At 38.8% G+C, this 17,594-nt stretch overlaps 1 protein-coding gene across 1 annotated transcript in view; it reads left to right on the top strand.

Annotated features, from left to right (window-relative positions):
* Positions 1-17,594, top strand: part of SLC6A2 (solute carrier family 6 member 2) — a 64,827-nt gene that overhangs the window by 24,532 nt on the left and 22,701 nt on the right. The window contains exons 4-8 of the mRNA XM_052685188.1: positions 8,993-9,131; positions 9,791-9,925; positions 13,975-14,078; positions 16,096-16,220; positions 16,950-17,062. Of these exons, the coding sequence (XP_052541148.1) occupies positions 8,993-9,131; positions 9,791-9,925; positions 13,975-14,078; positions 16,096-16,220; positions 16,950-17,062 (616 nt within the window). The remainder of the gene's footprint in view (positions 1-8,992; positions 9,132-9,790; positions 9,926-13,974; positions 14,079-16,095; positions 16,221-16,949; positions 17,063-17,594) is intronic.

Genomic DNA, 17,594 nt, shown 5'->3' on the forward strand with positions numbered 1-17,594 from the left:
CTACCAGTCCAGGAAAGAGCTGTTTGCAGTTCTGCATGCATACTGAAACTTGACTTATTAGGGTTCTTTCCTTGCCATGAAATAGAGTTGAATTACAGTTTTTTAAATGTAAGAATAAAAAGGGAATTTGATGTTTCATTGTGATTTGGCTTCTGAATTTTGAGACAGTTCTTAATTCCTTAGGCCCTGTATTCTTTAGTAGCTAGATTATATTGCAAAAATGAAAAAATTCATGTAACGCAATCAGTGACAGCTGCTCTCCCATCTGTAAAAATGGGGAATCACAAGGGGCATTATGTTATTATCCAGTATTTGGATTAGCTCATCAAGTCCAGCTGTAAAGCTCAGGTGTGGACCCATGCTTGTGCAGCTTCAGTGTGTTCAGATCCAACCTAGAAAAGACAGCCCAGTTCAGAAAACAGTGTTTCATCTTATATCCAATAACTGCCTTTGCTCCCATGGTCCTTTTGCAGCAGCCAGAGCTAGATCTTCTGACTGCAAAGTTTCATGTTAAATACAATGGAGTTAGGAAATAGGATGTGATGTGATGTTAAATTTGCATCAATATAGCACATTTACAAAATAATGTACCATTGTTGGATGTAGTATATTATGAACAAAGAGTTCAAGTAAAGGTCTGACTGGTTGTATTCCCTCTGAAAATCCCCTGAAGTAAAGTTCAAATATTCCCTTAAAAATACGAAGTGTCCTTACACCATCTTGCACTACTGCTTGAACTGCTTCTGAACTGGACCCAATTGTTTACGTAGGAATTACACTTGGTTTTCCTTGCTAGATAGCCATAAGACACTTAATTCTCCTTCTAGGTTTAGGTTACATCAAGAATATATGTAAACTTATGTAAACAGGGAGACCTGAAACACCAAACATCTCTTTTGGGTGAAAAGAGGTATTTCCAAAACAAGCCACAAGCATACAGCTGATGTGGCTGAGAGAAGCAGACACTTGTTCCCTCTACAGGACATAAGTCCTTGACAGTGCAAAGCTGGCAGAAACTTCCTAAAACCACCCAGCTGCCAGAGCTGACTCTCCCATCTCTATCTCCACTGCACAGAAAAAACTGTAGGAAGAGGTGGGAGTGCTGTGATGTGATATTACTGTGGTACTTCCAGAAAGGCACCACTAAGCTCCACAGAAATATGCTAATCCTCACTGCTTGTACCAAGACAGAGAAGGGAAAACTTGCTAAGGATCTAGGCCAAATCTTTCAGCTGTCCAGTGCTTGGCAGGGAGGGAGAGCAGGAAGAAATCACTAAGCCGCAGACTTGGAAGAAATCACTTCAAATCGTAATTCCCATGTCAAGGCATGACAGAGGCACTCTGGCAAACTTATCTAGATTTTGTTTTCAAGCCTCAGGAGTTGGGCAATAATGTGGGCTGAAGTGGTCCTACCCTTATGCTTTCTAGAGAGCATTTCATTTCACTGTCTGGTTTCAGTTATTCAGGCGCAATTCAGGCCAAGTTGTCATTGACGTCAATGGGTCGCTTGCTTAAACCAGGAACACAGGAGGGAATGGGACCTCTACAATACCTCATTAGTGATGGTTAAAATGAATTATAAGGCACATGCACACTGCAAAATTAACTGAGCAAACACTCCAAAATCTGACAGCGTCTTTCTGCTCATATTTAGCCATAAGTCCAGGAATAAAAAGTCCGTTCCACATTTCTTTGGAGATGTACTGATTACTTCCCTCTTTTGTGGCTTGGAATTAAACACAATGCAGAGGACATTCTATCCATTCAACATATGTCAAAATGATTCATTAAAAACATTTATTTGGAAGAACAGAAGTCCATCTCTCAAAAAAGGAAAAAGCTCCTCTATCTATTCCATAGCACTCCTATTTAAATATTTAATCTGAATTTGGGAATACTTTATTTTTGTTCTCTCCATCTTTGTGCCTGGAAAGAGTTGGTTTCCATCTTGCTTTCATTTATACTGACAATCAAAAAATACCAGCTTGAAGGAGCAAAAGCACTGCTCTTCTCTTAAGGCCCTGTGCCTGTAACAAAAAAACTTGTTCCTCCAGGAACGGATCTTGACAGTTTTTTAACAAGTAGTAAAATTATCAGCAAATCCATCGAGCTACAGCTATTTCCTTCTGATTCTGCTTTTCCCAGAGCTGTAACCCATTCTTTCTGTATAAGAAATAAAACACATTTTAATAGGAACATCTTCCCACCAGATTCAGTAAAGGAAATCAGAACTCACAAGTCTGCCGGCAGAGATTAATTGCAAAAAGGCTATCTGTGAACAAGGAATGAGGAGAGCATTGAGTTGCAGCAGTCCACATCTATCATATGTGTACACAGTAACTTATGAGGAGGATATGAACCAACAATACCCTGCAAAAATCCTCACTGTATAAAGTAAAGGCGACTTTTATATAAGAGGCTTGTGCTGTGGGGTACAAGCCTTCACAGGAAATACCACCACAGACTGACTGAAGCTCCGCATGGTTCTGTGACATAGCAAACAGTAACACCAACCTTCCCCATGTAAACAACTGTGAACCTGCCCAAAAGAGAGAAAGCACCAGCTCAACTGGAAGCACAGGGAATTGTGTTTGCAAATAAAAACTGAATCAGACAAGATGTCTTAATAAGAGGAGATACTTAGGAAATGTTTGAATGTCTTGTTTGCAAGTTCATAGTTTGAGATTTACATATGTGCATCCCTACACATCATATATTACTGACTTTTTGAGGGCAGAATGTTTTTGGACTCAACTAAGTAAATTAATAATCTTTTTCTTTTGGCTCAGTATACAGGAATTTTTAGTTGAAAGCACTTATGCACAGGAAAAACAGCTATTCCAAAAATATTTACATGTGCAGCTTTGAAATTTGCTTTTCATGTATGTTCACACCTCCACATTTGTTGGCCATTTACTTATACAAAGAGAAAGGAAATTAAATGTGAGCGCAGTGAAAATCAGTCCGCATGCGTTCGCATGTTCTTAGGTTTTGGACAGCTTTATGGAAATGATTCCTAACCCACAACAAGCCGTCTTACAACAAGTTCAGAAGACTGGAGAAATAACAACTTTGCCAAGCTAACTTTTCCAGAGGGTTTTCATGAGCGCACATCAAGAGCAGCACATTACACTGCAGGCATAACAGCCTGCTTTGTGCTAACTTGCAGGAAGAATTTAACTGCTTAGCTCTACACAGAATTCTTTGTAGTTTGGTAGCAGTACCAGGCTCTGAGCAATCATTACAGAGGCCGGGAGCACTGCTACAGCACCTCTCCTGGGCTACCTCGTATTTGAAGTCCTGGCAAGTCAAGGCAGAGCCCCTCTGCAGCACGTCCTTCTTGTGCTCAAGGCAAAGCCAGCAGAGGTGCCACACATGGCTTTTTGCCCCGCAGGTACAGCACAGGGATCCGTGCCCAACCCGCAGGTAACCAGCTCCAGTCCCCTGCCCCACACAGCTGTGCACGTTCACATTGTGTGCTCTTGAAACAGCATGGCAGTAAAAGCAGCGCTGCAACTGCACCAGAAGCATGGCAAACTGTGCAAAATACCTCATCCAAAGCTACTTAATCAGGGAGCCTTCCACAGGGAAAGAAACAACTGTATTTTATACCCTGAAGGAAACCAGCAGCGAGGACAACTGAACCATGGTTGCACAAACATATAAATGCAAGAGATGCATCTAAGAGAGCCTTCTAAATGAGTACAATTATCATGCCTAAAATTGCCTTCTAAATTGAGTATGTAATTTAATTTCTATAGATTGCTCTCTGTATACACTGTCAGTACTTTAACATCTTCAGACTACAATTTGCATTAAATTTTAAATCATAAAAGCTAGTCAAACTGCCCAGATAGGGAACAGCGCTCAGAAGATCAGTTCTATATCTATCTATTTTTCTTTATCAATTTCCTCAATACTCATTCTATGAGAACCACTTGGGCTTGATCCCGACAAGTGAATACTAACTGGAAGAAGTACTTGGCCAACTCCCTAAATTGTATTTTTGAAAGCTATAGCACATTTGTTTTGCATTCACTTGCCATCTCCTCCAAAACTGAGGATTAGCAGTCATTTCTCAGAGACAACTCTGCACTCAGAAGCGATGTTTACAAACACTAAAATCAAACAGATTTGTTCCTAATAAAAGCTTTCTGTTGGAAGAATTTCAGTTTGTTGGACTGTGAATCTGTTAGTTAAATAATTAGTTAGATAAACTGATTACATTTTTCCATCTAAAATCTGATACGAACCATCTAGAAATTGTTTGGATGAATGACCCTTCTATGGATCACATCAAATTTAAGTAAATTATTTTTACATTACATTTTTTAAAAAAGATTGTCTGAGCCCATAGATTTGTGTGGTTATATTAGTATTGGAAAAATAAAATTATGATTGATTTGGGATTGGAAAAGCAAGGCTTATTCCAAGATCTTTAACTTCACCTTTTTGGATAAAAATGTACTGAATTTCTAAAACAGCCTCTGAAATCTCCCCAGGGATGAGTTACAAAAATGTTTCCTTAGAAAAATGTTAGCAAGAACCAATCTGACAAAATCTAGGAGAATTCAACACCTAGAGCTCTTACCATCTCTTTTCTGGGTATGGATTAATGTTTTGAAGTGAAAAAAATTGAAGAATTTTCAGTCCAAGACCCTTAGCATTTCTTTTTCTTTTAAGTCATTCCTTCCCTATACACATCTTTGACCATCCCTAAGGAGTAAGTTCTCAGGTGGAGACAAAGGAAAGGGCTTTAGTCATGGGAACGCTAGGACTCAGGTTTGCGTCACAAGCTGTTACTGGAGTTGTGACTCCTCCAGTTACTGAGTCTGAGCAGCTGCCCCCTGCCTCCCCAATAACCTATGTTACCTAGGTTTTATATGTGAGCACCCAACAGATGGGCTTCCTGTTGGCTCTTTGACACCACATTAAAGAGCAACCAAGTGCTACACAAAGACATAGTGAGAAACAGTGATCCAGCAAATAGCTTGTCGTTTGCTGATTCCAGTAGAGGTGAACTTCTTCCCTTTGGCTAATTGTGGGGAGGAAGGAGGGCAAGAACTGGTGCCAGAGTTATGGACTGACTTGTGGAATCTTCCCAGCAGGGAGCACTGGGAAAGGAAGGACCAGCATAAATCTCCTGGAGAGAGAAACTCTGAATGCAGCTTCAAACTGAAATGATTTTATATTCCTGCTCCTCTTGCAATTAGGCAGACAGACTCTTGGGACCTATATTTACAGTCTCAAAGTCATTGCAGATGTAATTTACAGTCCCTTACATGGAAAGTAGTCTTGGCATAAATCAGGCTCCTTTGCACAAATGGCTGATAAAATTAATTTCTTATTAGCTCCTCTTTTATTTAGCTCAGCACAATATGTCCCTGTTCTACTTTCCATCAGCTCATCTCTTAGTGTCTATTCTCCATCCATCCTCATAATATTTTCTCATCCTTTTTGCATATTTTTCTCACCTATTTTCACCTTTTTTTTCCAATAATAAAGACCTTCAGGCAAAATATTAATTATTTATATCTTATTGCCTCTAACTATTGCTTTGTGTCTGACTCAGAGCCGTGACTTTTGAGTTTATTTTATTATATATGGACAAAATCTCTATACTTAGGAAACAAGAACCATTCTCAGTAATTTTGAGCACAACCTAAAGCAAATGACAGAAAACTGATAGCAAGTGCTACATCTCTCCTGGCTCCCTGATATAGGGACTTAAGAGATCCTACTTTGCCTGTGACATGTACACATCTTTACAGCACTGGGAAATGGGACAATCCTGCAGTAAGACAACTTCAGTATAGGAATGGATCTTGCATTATTCTGCTGTAATATCAACAGGTTGAACTTTGATATTTCAAGCTCTAAGCTTTATGAATGGAGAATCTTGAAGTACCACTTACTTACCATTTTCTTCTTTGTGGTCATTGCAAGGGAAGTGACTGAGTATAATCTAAAGGAGCCAGTCAGGAATCTATCACTCCACGTTCTTTAGGAGAAACAGAGTGAAAGCAGCCTCAACTGCTCCTGAAATAGAGTACTACTTAACGGGAAACAGGTTTAATTGTGGCATAATTGAGCTGCTAACTGGATTTGCAGCAGCATTGTTGATGTATGGTAACTTTGATGAACATGATGAATGCTAAAGTCTTTTCAGATTTGCCTTGTTCAAAAAATGACCATTTTTCAAAGTACATTCCAAAGCTGTACTTCAAGCCAAGAAAGTCTAGTCTAATAGTTTGACTGCTGCTTTTCCTCTCCATATATTCAGATGTCAGCACATCTGAATCCAAATCACAGTCTAGCTACTAGATCTCTTGCTTTTTGCTGCAGCTGGAACCCAAATGTAGCCTCTAATTGGTAAACATTCATGAATTGCTTCCCAGCAACCTTCAGAAAAGGCATTTTTCAGAAAGTTTCTAGGACTTAAGAGGTCAGAAAGGAAAAAAAAAAAAAGTAAAGGAAGAGGAAGCAAAATCCACCAGGATTCCATCTCAGAAACAGCAATGGTCTATGAAGATTTCCGTGCTTAGCTGCTCAGTTACACAGCTGTTTCAATGGGCTGCAGAATATTTTTTCTCTTCCTATTTTATGATCCCTTATCCTGATTAAGGGAGCAGAACTCCTGGTTTGGAGACGCTCCTGAAAATCCTGGGAATCTCACACTTGAAGTGGCAGTTCTGTCAAGTGTTCTTAACAGCAAGACACTGCAGGCTGCTCCTTGGAAAGCAAACAGAAGCACTCTTTTAAAATTCAGAAAAATGTTTAGGCAGGAAGAATAAAAGGTTAAATGGACACAAAGAGTGCAAGGTCAGGTTCTGTTTTTCTAAAGGTTCATCTGCACGTTGTAATCCAAAGGACTTTTTTTATAGCATCCAACCATAATAATGATAATAGCATAACTGCGACAGCACAAACTGCGCAATTTCTCCCAGTCTCTGTACAAATTTGCTTATCTGAATCTGTGATGCTCTTCCCAACTATATTTTTAACACTGCTCAAACTGGTAAGTTTAGAACAGAATCAAGCATCTCTGTCTAGAATCCATTCACGCCTCTGGATCCCCATGAAAACACACTCTACTAGCAGAAATGTGAATAGCTTCCATTTGCCTTCTAAGGAAAAGCTGGATTAGATCCACCTACCAGTTTACATTCAATGTTTTTTTTTTCTAATGAGATATCAGAAATTCTAGCTCTCACCATTTTGCTGTTGTCACAGATAACAGCTGAGCACTTAGCTATACAGTTTGTATAATAAGAGTTAAACTCATCTCGTACATTCTAAATAGGAAGGTTCTTTGAATATATGTCACAGGCACGCTGTCATTACCCTTTTAACGCCTGACATGTAATTATCCTTATAGTGCCACAGGAATTGAGCAGCTGCTTATTTTAGGACGATGCTTCTAAAAAAGAATCTTTTATTCAATGAGGATGTATAATAGCAACAGTCCAAGAATACAGTATTTCCTACAGAACAGAGCTACAGAAGCTGAACTGTTAAGTTCTTGGCCAATTACATCTAGATACTCTTGGTATGAAAATGGAATTATATGCTACACTTGTAGATTACTAAATGCGTTGTATCAGCGGGCCTTTATTTTCCCAGCACGTTTCTACAGTTAAATTAGTATAGAGACTTATTCAGTTTTCCCCCATTTAAGTTGACACAGATTGGCTGTGTCTCAGAGTTCTATCTGACTCATCTCTGGCCTGATAAGACAAGTGCTGAAGATAACTCTGAAGTACCAGCTAGCTAGTAAGAGAATGTATGCACAGTTAGTGGGGCAGGAATTGACTCCTCAGGCTTTACTGTCCACATGTCTGAAGTCACACAGAGCAAAACACTCAGTACTTCAGTTTCTCCAAAATGCAGTTATCTTGTATATGTCAAGGTCCTCCACTGATAGGGGATTCATCAAGTTCAGTTGTATTATCACAGTGCTAAGTCTGTTATCACAGTGTCGATCGAGGTCAACTATTTTACTCAAGCAGTACATAGCAAATAAAGGCAACAGAGAAAGATGAGGAGAAAGATAGAAAGATCACAATTACTTGTTCTGAATGAAAACTAAAAGACTAAGAAATTGCATCCCCAAGCCAACGTCCCATAGAACTGTTCCAGAACCAGGAGTTAGCTTTGCAGTTGCCTCCTGGTACAGGGCTCCAAACACAATGCCATTCCTCCTCGCAAATATAGCTTTAAGTGAAATATTTCTATGTAGATCTGATCAAGCAACACGACCCCTCAACAGCACAGAACCGATGGGAGGAAGGGAGATTCATGGCAACATTCGCCCGCATCCCTCTGTCTTGTGCACACAATGTGTTTTGGCAATTCTAATGGTGGACATCACCAGTCCTTGGAGAGATACTCTTTCCTACACAACTTTTTGTTGATCTCAAAAGAATTACTCTACTCTGCTAAGCAACAGAATTTCTTCTGCTATTTTCCCACTATTTCAATGAACAACAAAGAGTTCTATGTCCATTTTGAATTCACCAATTGTTGCTTTTCCTATCCAACCACTTCCCCATTTGCAGCCTCACAGAAACTCATTCCATCAGAAACTCATTGCCCATGGTGCAAGTAAGCTAGCTGCTTGCTTATCTAGCGTCACAGAACAATTTAAGTTGAAAGACATGGCTGAAGGATATCTAATACAACTTCAAAGGTAAATCAGCCTATTCAGGCTCTTTACTGGCCAACTTTTAAAATTTCCAAGGACAGAGATTCTTCAGCCTCTCTGGGCATCTGCTCAGTGCTTAAGGAAACTAGAAGATAATGAGTGACACTTCCAAAATGTGGGAAGCAGCACAACATATGGCTTCACAAAAAAACCCATTAACTGCTAGCAGTATCTGAAGAGCAGCTCCTAGCACAGTGCAGCATCCATTTCCACTGCCCACAGGATGGGATAGATATAAGCCCTTTTCCCTCAGTGACTTGGCTTTGTTTCTGTGTATCTGGTATGCAGGCGAGGAGTTCTGCACCTGCATGAAAGCCGTGGAATCCATGACCTTGGCTTGCCTCGCTGGCAACTTTCCCTCTGCCTCTTGGTGGTGGTAATCATTCTTTTCTTTAGTCTGTGGAAAGGAGTGAAGACTTCAGGAAAGGTAGAGATAATATTGTCCTTCTATCTCAACTACGTTCTTTGTCTTCTTTAAGAAGTGTCCTTATTCTAGGAACAAAAGACTAAATCACTGCATCTGAGGGATCCCTGGGGACTAAACCAAGCTAGAGGCATTCATATGTGTGCAGTGGAAGTACACAACCCAGATTCAGCCTTTATTTTATCTACAGATTCTGCTTGCATGATGTTTTGACTGGAAATTTTACTAGCATATTTTCAGTTCTGCATTGGTGGTCTCAACTGAGAAAATACCTTGAAAGACACAGATGCTTTAAATTGTCTGATGTGCATCCCATTCTTAGCCAAATGTGCTGATGTTTTCATGCTTTGTTGTTACATAAAATGGCATGAGAAGAAAAATAAATGCCTAATAAAAGGAATTTGAAGTTTCTCTGATATCCCTTCAGAAAACACCTTACCAGAAATTTTGGGGTTACATTTTCATGAAAGTATCACCCAACAACATCAGGCAGTGACAGCAGACCCTTCGTTATTCTTTACGTGTTTCCTCCAGGGCATTCTATAAAGAGCTTCTCCATAGAACTGAATGGACAAAGCCAAGAAAGCACCAGCTGTATTTTTCACACATTCTTAAATCTTCTGTAACAACTTGTTAACCTTTAGGATCTCTGTTGTCTGCAGGTTGTATGGATAACAGCCACTCTGCCTTACGTTGTATTATTTGTCTTGTTAATACATGGAATAACCCTGCCTGGCGCATACAATGGAATAAATGCATATCTGCATATAGATTTCAGAAGATTGAAAGAAGCCACAGTAAGTGTACTCTTCTGCTCTCATTCTGTATTATTAAACCTGTTACCAAGTTGAAATTATTAGTTCTAAACTCTGGAAATAACACAGCCTCATTTCTGCTTTTGAATAAGCATCCCCAGTATTTCCAGTAGTCTGAATTCCCAGCATCCTCCATGACAGGAGTACCTCAGCCTGAATTCAAACTGTGCTGATCACTAAGAACCTGCACAAAGGTGGTTCCATCTGCACTTGTCCCTTGAGAAGTTCACTCTTTGACTGTGCACCCTGTAAATAACACAAAAATGTATTGCACATGAAAATTGAATTATAAAAAATTCAGCTCTCTAAAGGCTGAGAATTACTTCAAGAAGAAAATTTTGCTTTTTGAATCACTTGGCAAAACATTAACCTGGCAAACAAAAATCCAGGCCTATAAGCACTGTAATAAATATACTAAGTCAGGGCTTTAACTCACCTAATCATTGTCATTCTTATGAAGGACACATTCAATAGCATGGTGTTCCCATCTTTCTATAGAAAGTAATGTACATTTCACTGTATCACTTAATACTGTGTCATTCTCATGAAATCCACCCAAACCAACTCAATTTGTGGAGTATCTTGAAAGTGCAAATTATTTCATCCGTTGTAAGACAAGATCGAAGTATAGTCATTAACTGATGAAATTGTCAGCATTTCAGACTAACAGAATGATGATCAGGTAAATCTTCCCAAAGTCCTATTCTAAAAATAATGCTGTCTGAGAAACAACTCAATATCTCTGTGGATAGACCATTCAAACAGATACAAAACTGAAAAGCAAGAATGTGGTTCTACTAGTAGGAAAAGAACTGTCTTGAAAATTGAAAAGCTCTTAAGAGATACCTGTGTAGTCTGCGCATAGTTTAACTGTATGTTTCCTATACATTCTATCTTGATTTTTTATATTTTAAGTACTGCTGAGAAAAACATCCCACATTCTGGATGTCCACGGAGCTGCGTCAGTTTGCATCAGCTCCAAATCGAGGCCTCCACACTCTCAGCTGTCTTCTGTGTTTGGAAGGATACTTCTGTGCACTGCTGTTTCTTGTCTTAACATTTTTGCAGCTGCTGCTTGGCTGACCCCAAACGTATTTGTTGCTATGACGTTTTCAAATAACTTAAAAAAATATTGCTCTAGAATAAGAGACTGGAGATGCGTTATAAGAGAAGTTTCCCAAACTGCTTATCATGTCAGCCACCCCTGCTGGCCCACAGAGCCACCTGCTGCAATACTGGATTTGCATGTTTGATCTTTGTGCTCAGCCCCAAAGAGCAGGCACTTGCTTCAGTTCTATGTCAGTGTTTCCCTGATTTTCATTTACAATTTCTTTTTACCAAATTATGAACTGAAAAACAACGAAAAAAAGGGTCGCAGTGATGACCTGCAGCAGTCTCTGCCAATGCTCCTCCACAAAGCACTAAAGCATCTTGCAAAGGATCTATGTCAAGGTCCTCTCATTTTCCAAGGCCATGTTCTGAACAGCAGTGAGAAAGCCCTAAGACACCTCAGTTCTCAGTGATATTGAACCCACAAATGATCTCTTATAAAGAGAAGAAAATATTCCCCTGAGGATCTCTTTGTTAGACCAATGCCCAGTAACATTCCTTGCTGAAATTCTGAGAGCTATGAAAGTCCCATAATCATCCCCAGTGCACAAAAGGATACAATAAACGTTCATGTAGGGCAGTTATATTTCTGCTCTGCTAAATGATTTGGGATTAAGTATGGAGTGAAATCAGACATTGAGAAGTACTCACTCTTTCATACACCTTAACAAGTCTTCTGAAGAGTGTATAGCATCTGGAGGTGCACAAATTGTTTCTTATCTACAGTAATTCTTTAAATCCATATACACAAGAAAATAACGTGTATTTAAATATAGAATAGTATAAACAACCACAAAGAAAGCTGGGAAGACTGATTACAGTCAGCTACAAAATGTTTGATATATATATATTTTTTTCATTTCCAGAGCATATATGAACAGTATCTTACTGTAAAATATTTTAATATTAATCAATCAGAAGACATTCTGACAGACTATGGACATAAACTGCAGAAGAACCAGTCCCAGTGATCATCTTCTGTCTCATTTTGTTATAACAAAGATGCTTTGCATTTAGTTTTAGTCCTAAGAGAGTTTCTAGTTTCTGTTCTTTTTTCATTTAAGTTGATCTTCCTAGTAGGTGATTAGGAAATAGAAATTATGAGCAAAGACTTTTACTGGACAACTAAACATATGTAAAACTCCTTTGATAGACACCTGCTGATCTCTTACTTGCAACTGCACTTACACAGAGACTTAGCGATACTTGAACAGTAAGAGAGGGGAATTATGATGAGTACAACTTCATTGGCAAGACACAGAAGAGCCACTAGCAACAAATGCTTTGTGATGGTAGCACACACATTTAAATATAACTTAGGAAAAACAGTATTTAAAAAAATTCAGGCATACAATTTATGGAAAGTGCTTTCTGAAAAAAAAAAAAAAAAAAAAAGAATAAAAAAATTAAAAAATACAGGAATTTTTACAATTTTTACCTGCACTCTCACCCACAAAAATTCCCTTTGAAGAGTACAATCCTATTTGATCGCTGCATTTGTGTGGAGGCAGAACATTAAGGTATAGCTGGGTACAAGAGGAATGAGCAAGGAATTCACTTTACAGGATTACATTCCTATTTAGTAAAAAATCCATAATCTTAATCCCTATACGAAATGCAACCATATCTACCTTTCCCCTGGTTCACAGTAAACATCATGGATTGCTCTTCAAAGTAATCACCAACTCTCAATGTCTATCTTCAAACCCAGAGCTCAATGAGCAGTTTTCAGTCATCAGCAAGCAGTAGGTGACAGCATCTACAGTGGGAAAACATAGATCACTAGCATAAATGCTCCTATGCATCATGTTAGGATTGGATAAAGCTCTTGGCTTGGGTCAAATATGAAGGGTTGACATTAACATCCAGATGGACTGGACGGAGTTCATAAGCATCCTAGATTTATTAGAGTCTCCCTGCTAAATAGATGAATTGGGTGTGATCTCGTAGAGAGGGATGAAAATAAAATCCGATGCTTTTTGTAGTTTCAAGCACTTGGCAGATTTAGCCAAAGATGAAGATCTCCTTTTTAGAAATGCTGGGAATTATTCACTCCACTGACTGTTGCCCTTGAGGAATTTAGCTAGAAGGTGCTTATTTAAATAAATATCTCTGTTCAACAACTGTATAAATGAAACCCTTATTAATCAGTGGAGACTATTTCCAGGTTTCTGATCCAGGAGACCAGAACTGTGGCATTGTTCCTGACAGCTGTCTGCACATCATGTGTGGATAGCATTTCAGAAAACGTTAGAGCATTTTAAAAAGTTTTCTCTAGTGGACAATTCTTAAAATGTCTGATCTGTGTCTAACCTGACGTTTAATGACTATCACAGGAGGAACTCCTCCAAACAAATGGGAAGGAAAGCAGAAAAAAAAAAACTTGGATGGTTCTGTTCACAGCATTTCAGTCATGCTCCAGCATCTGAAGAAAGCAAGCATCATCTAAGGCATATTACATGCCATGAATAAAGCTCTCTTATGGGAAAGAAAATGACCTGTAACTCTTGAGCCAGTAACTATTTTAGGTGTTTGGCTGTACATTACAAACTAACTCGGAACAAGAAGTAGTGGAAGTGCACCCCTACCAGCAAGGAGAAGAATTCAAGCGATCAGTTCAGTACTCATCAAAAGCTCCGAAGTACAAAGCGAAGTGGACTCCCCACAGAGGCAGTAGCATGCATGTTCTGCAGGCTTGTCCACTGTGTTAGCCTTTACCATTTCCTGCTCAGGGATTTCAGACCGTGCCCGTGCTACATGCTGGGGCTGAGTTCATGGTGCTGAGCAGTGCTTAACATTTCTGTGAGCATGAGAACTGATCATTTATGTTCAATACTGGTAGCTTTTTACCATCTTCTCATTTGCCTGATGTATCTTTTAGACTGAACTGACGCTCTGACAATGTTGGTGTCGTTATGCAGGTATGGATTGATGCAGCTACTCAGATATTTTACTCCTTAGGAGCTGGGTTTGGTGTTTTAATTGCATTTGCCAGTTACAATAAGTTTGACAACAACTGTTACAGGTAAGACAAGCTATTCTTTCTTTACTGCTTCAGAATAATACTCTTTTATTCGTTAAATGCAGCAGGAATAAATGCTAAACTTCAGTCATTAATGATGGTCAGACTTGTGTAGACGTAGCAACCAACTCAAAACTTGAAACAGTCTTGAAATTTTAGCAACAGGAACCTGCCAAGATATCTGCAGCACCGCAAAACAGAGTGGGATTAGAGTTAAGGCTTTGGACAGCTGTGTAAACTGCGCTTGTGTTTGCCTTTCAAACGTACCATTAAGAGCAACAGCGAACAGAGGATTAAAGCTTATTGGTCCAGGCACTAAAAGCAGAAGGACTCCAGTTTCTAGAACTGTTTTAGTGTTGTGTGATTGTTTCGATATTTTATGTCGAGCTCCAATTTAGGAATGTACTTTAAATCAAGTCAGCTTTTAAGTGTTTTGCTGAATCACCGCCATGGAAATCCAACCAAAGCTGTTCTGCACCTCCTGAGAACTCCCAACGTTTAGAAGTTTTGTTAACATTCCATCTTGGAATGAAAACAAGCATCTTAAAAAAAAAAATTCCCGTGCAATATAAATGCAGAAAGAACACTTATTATAAATACATTGAGAACTGACGGATAGCAAAAATGTTCCAGAGAAAGGATCACAGAGTCATAGAATGGTCTGGGTTGAAAAGCACCTTAAAGATCATCTGCTTCCCCCCCTCCCTGTGCTGTGGGCAGGTTTGCCAACCACAAGACCAAGGATACAAGAGAACATACAAATTTGAACAAATATAAATGGATTGAAACTAAAAGTGTGGAATATTTTCACTGACTTCAAAGAACTTTATACTTAACCAGGAGTGACTTTAGATCCCCTTATTGTTAACAGTAGGTGATACTAGCAGGTTTGAGAACCCTTCACCTGGAAGGCTAGCCACAGCAATCATCCAAATACCACTTATGGTCTCCTGCAGTTGATTTTGCATTAACTTCACAAGTAGCTTCCTCTAGAAAAGTTTTTTTCTTCTATATTCTCAGAAGTTTTACTCTGAAATGGAAGGAGTACACTTGAAACTATGAAAATACCAGAGACTATATGTGAAATCATATTATTTAGTTCTTAGCTTACTAAATTTGTCCAGTGTTACTTGATAAGACCGGCTTTCACTGTCAAATTGTCTGGTGTTGTCAAAGCATACCAATATCCAGAGAACAAAATTTGGCATTTGCCACCTATGTTTCCAGGTAGCATTACTGATGAAAGGAAATATTTACTTTCTGCTTATTGAAGCACCGTTCGGCATCACTAACGTTCACAGAGATATTCCCTCTATTCTAAAGATCACGTGCAGCAGGCAGCTACTTGTCAGCCATCCTGCAGGTTAGGGAGGCACCTACATTAGAGACCATGGCCAGACTTTCCTCAAGCTATGTTTGGTGATAGGGGCTGTTAATACAAAGGAAAACACATGTCTGTCATAATACTGTGGCAGATTGAAAAAATGACGGCTTTGCTACAAGAGCCAATTTGGTTTAAAGGTTAAATATTGTACAAATTGATTTAAAAAGTGAGTTGTGTGCTTGGTTTTTAAATGCCTAGCCAGCTTCATAGATGAAGGGGCCTCATTACAACAGATAACTATCATTAATCTGAGTGGTAGCACAGCTTGCTAAAACTGCACTGGAGTTATCTGAAAATGTTCCTGCATATCTCACATGAATTGCTTCTGACTATTTCAAGTATTCCCTAATGAGGCTCTCTCAGGGTACTTTTTTCCTATAGTATGGCTACCAGGATGATGAATTTACTCCTTGGTATCATAATATAGCTTTACTGATTTTCTTTTTGAGCAGAAGTCAGCGTTAAAACAAATTAGGAAACAGAAGTAGGTCATTTCGTAGCATAGTATGCTGATATGAGCTCTTGATGTTCATAACAATTGCATAATTGGAAACAGTCTTGTGAAACTGCTTTGTAACAATCCCCACCTTAGTATTGTTTTCATTTCTACTGGGCTATTTTTCTTTCCATCATTAGGGATGCTTTGCTGACTAGTACCATTAACTGTGTCACAAGCTTCATCTCAGGATTTGCAATTTTCTCCATACTGGGCTATATGGCTCATGAGCACAAAGTTAAAATTGAGGATGTAGCCACTGAAGGTAAGAAGTGAATTTTACACTACTTTTAATCCTCCTTTTCATCCACCGCTTCCTTGCAAATATGCTGATACTTGTTTCAAACAAGTGTTAAATCTCATGGAAGTGACCTGTGTGACATTACTTGGAACTAAAACTACGTGTAGATGCATTGATGAAATGTGAAGTAAACTGTGTTGATTCATCTCAGCTCTGCTGCATTGAGGTTTCCTAGCACCTTGCCCATCACAAGTTCAGCAAACAGATTTACCACTGTATAGAATCATGGAGGAACGTTGCTCTTTAATGCTATAGGTAAATGTTTTGAGTAGTTCTGGTGAGGTTTGCTGTAGTCTTTTCACTTGTAACAGGTCACCCATGGTCTCATTTCCTACATCTCACTTATCACATCCAAGAATTCTCTTGCCAAACAGCATAGTCTGCACCCACAAGGATCTTCTTCTAATACATAACCGAAAAATATCCAGTAAGAATGTGAATGCCCTAAAAGATTATTAAAAATGCAAAAAGAATGTAATGGATTTTATCTACAAAACTGTGATGAGTAAAACACTAATGTACTTTGGATATATTTCTTGCATAATGCAAGTTTTTGTTTTAACAGTTACTCAGAATTTGATGTGGACTGACGTAGGAGTCAACTTAGTCATACCTTATCTCATTAAAATGCACGCTATTATGAAGTTAAGAGACATATTTTTGTATTACTTCTCTTTTTCCTTTCTATTTCAGGAGCTGGTTTAGTTTTCATCCTCTATCCAGAGGCAATTTCAACTCTCTCGGGATCTACATTTTGGGCTGTGGTATTCTTCATCATGCTCCTTACTCTTGGCATTGATAGTTCTGTGAGTATTTTTTCCTTCTAGCCTTGACCATTTTCCTTTACCGTTATAACAGGAAAAGTATCTACCTGAAAGACCCGTTTTGTTGCTTTTCAAATAAACACTGTGTACCCTCCCTGAATCTGCTTTCAGTCACAGCCAACATACCAATGGCATTACTCCTTGCAGTATATTTAATTAAAGGCTCACAATATTGAAAAGGTTTAGGAAGAGATAAAAGTAACTTACAAGCCAGAAAGCTCATCACTTCTTTTTTATGACCTTTGAGAAGGGCTGTTCATCAATATTTATTACTATTCCAAGGTATGACCCAACATCACTGCTATGAACAACTACTACTACGAACCTGCAATGAGATTTTGGACTCTACTTATAAGATACAAGCTGCAGTGTGGCACTGAGGAGTTTCTAGAAGAGATTTTCACATGCACTCAATTGCACTCATCCGCTAAAAACAATGTCTGATGCTGGCCTGTTTTATTTATTTTTTCCTAAAAGCAGTAATACAGAATTTCCTGTAAATTTAATCAGAATA

This window comes from Tympanuchus pallidicinctus, unplaced genomic scaffold (assembly GCF_026119805.1).
Source record: "Tympanuchus pallidicinctus isolate F22 unplaced genomic scaffold, pur_lepc_1.0 scaffold22, whole genome shotgun sequence".
In the NCBI taxonomy this organism is placed as follows: domain Eukaryota; kingdom Metazoa; phylum Chordata; class Aves; order Galliformes; family Phasianidae; genus Tympanuchus; species Tympanuchus pallidicinctus.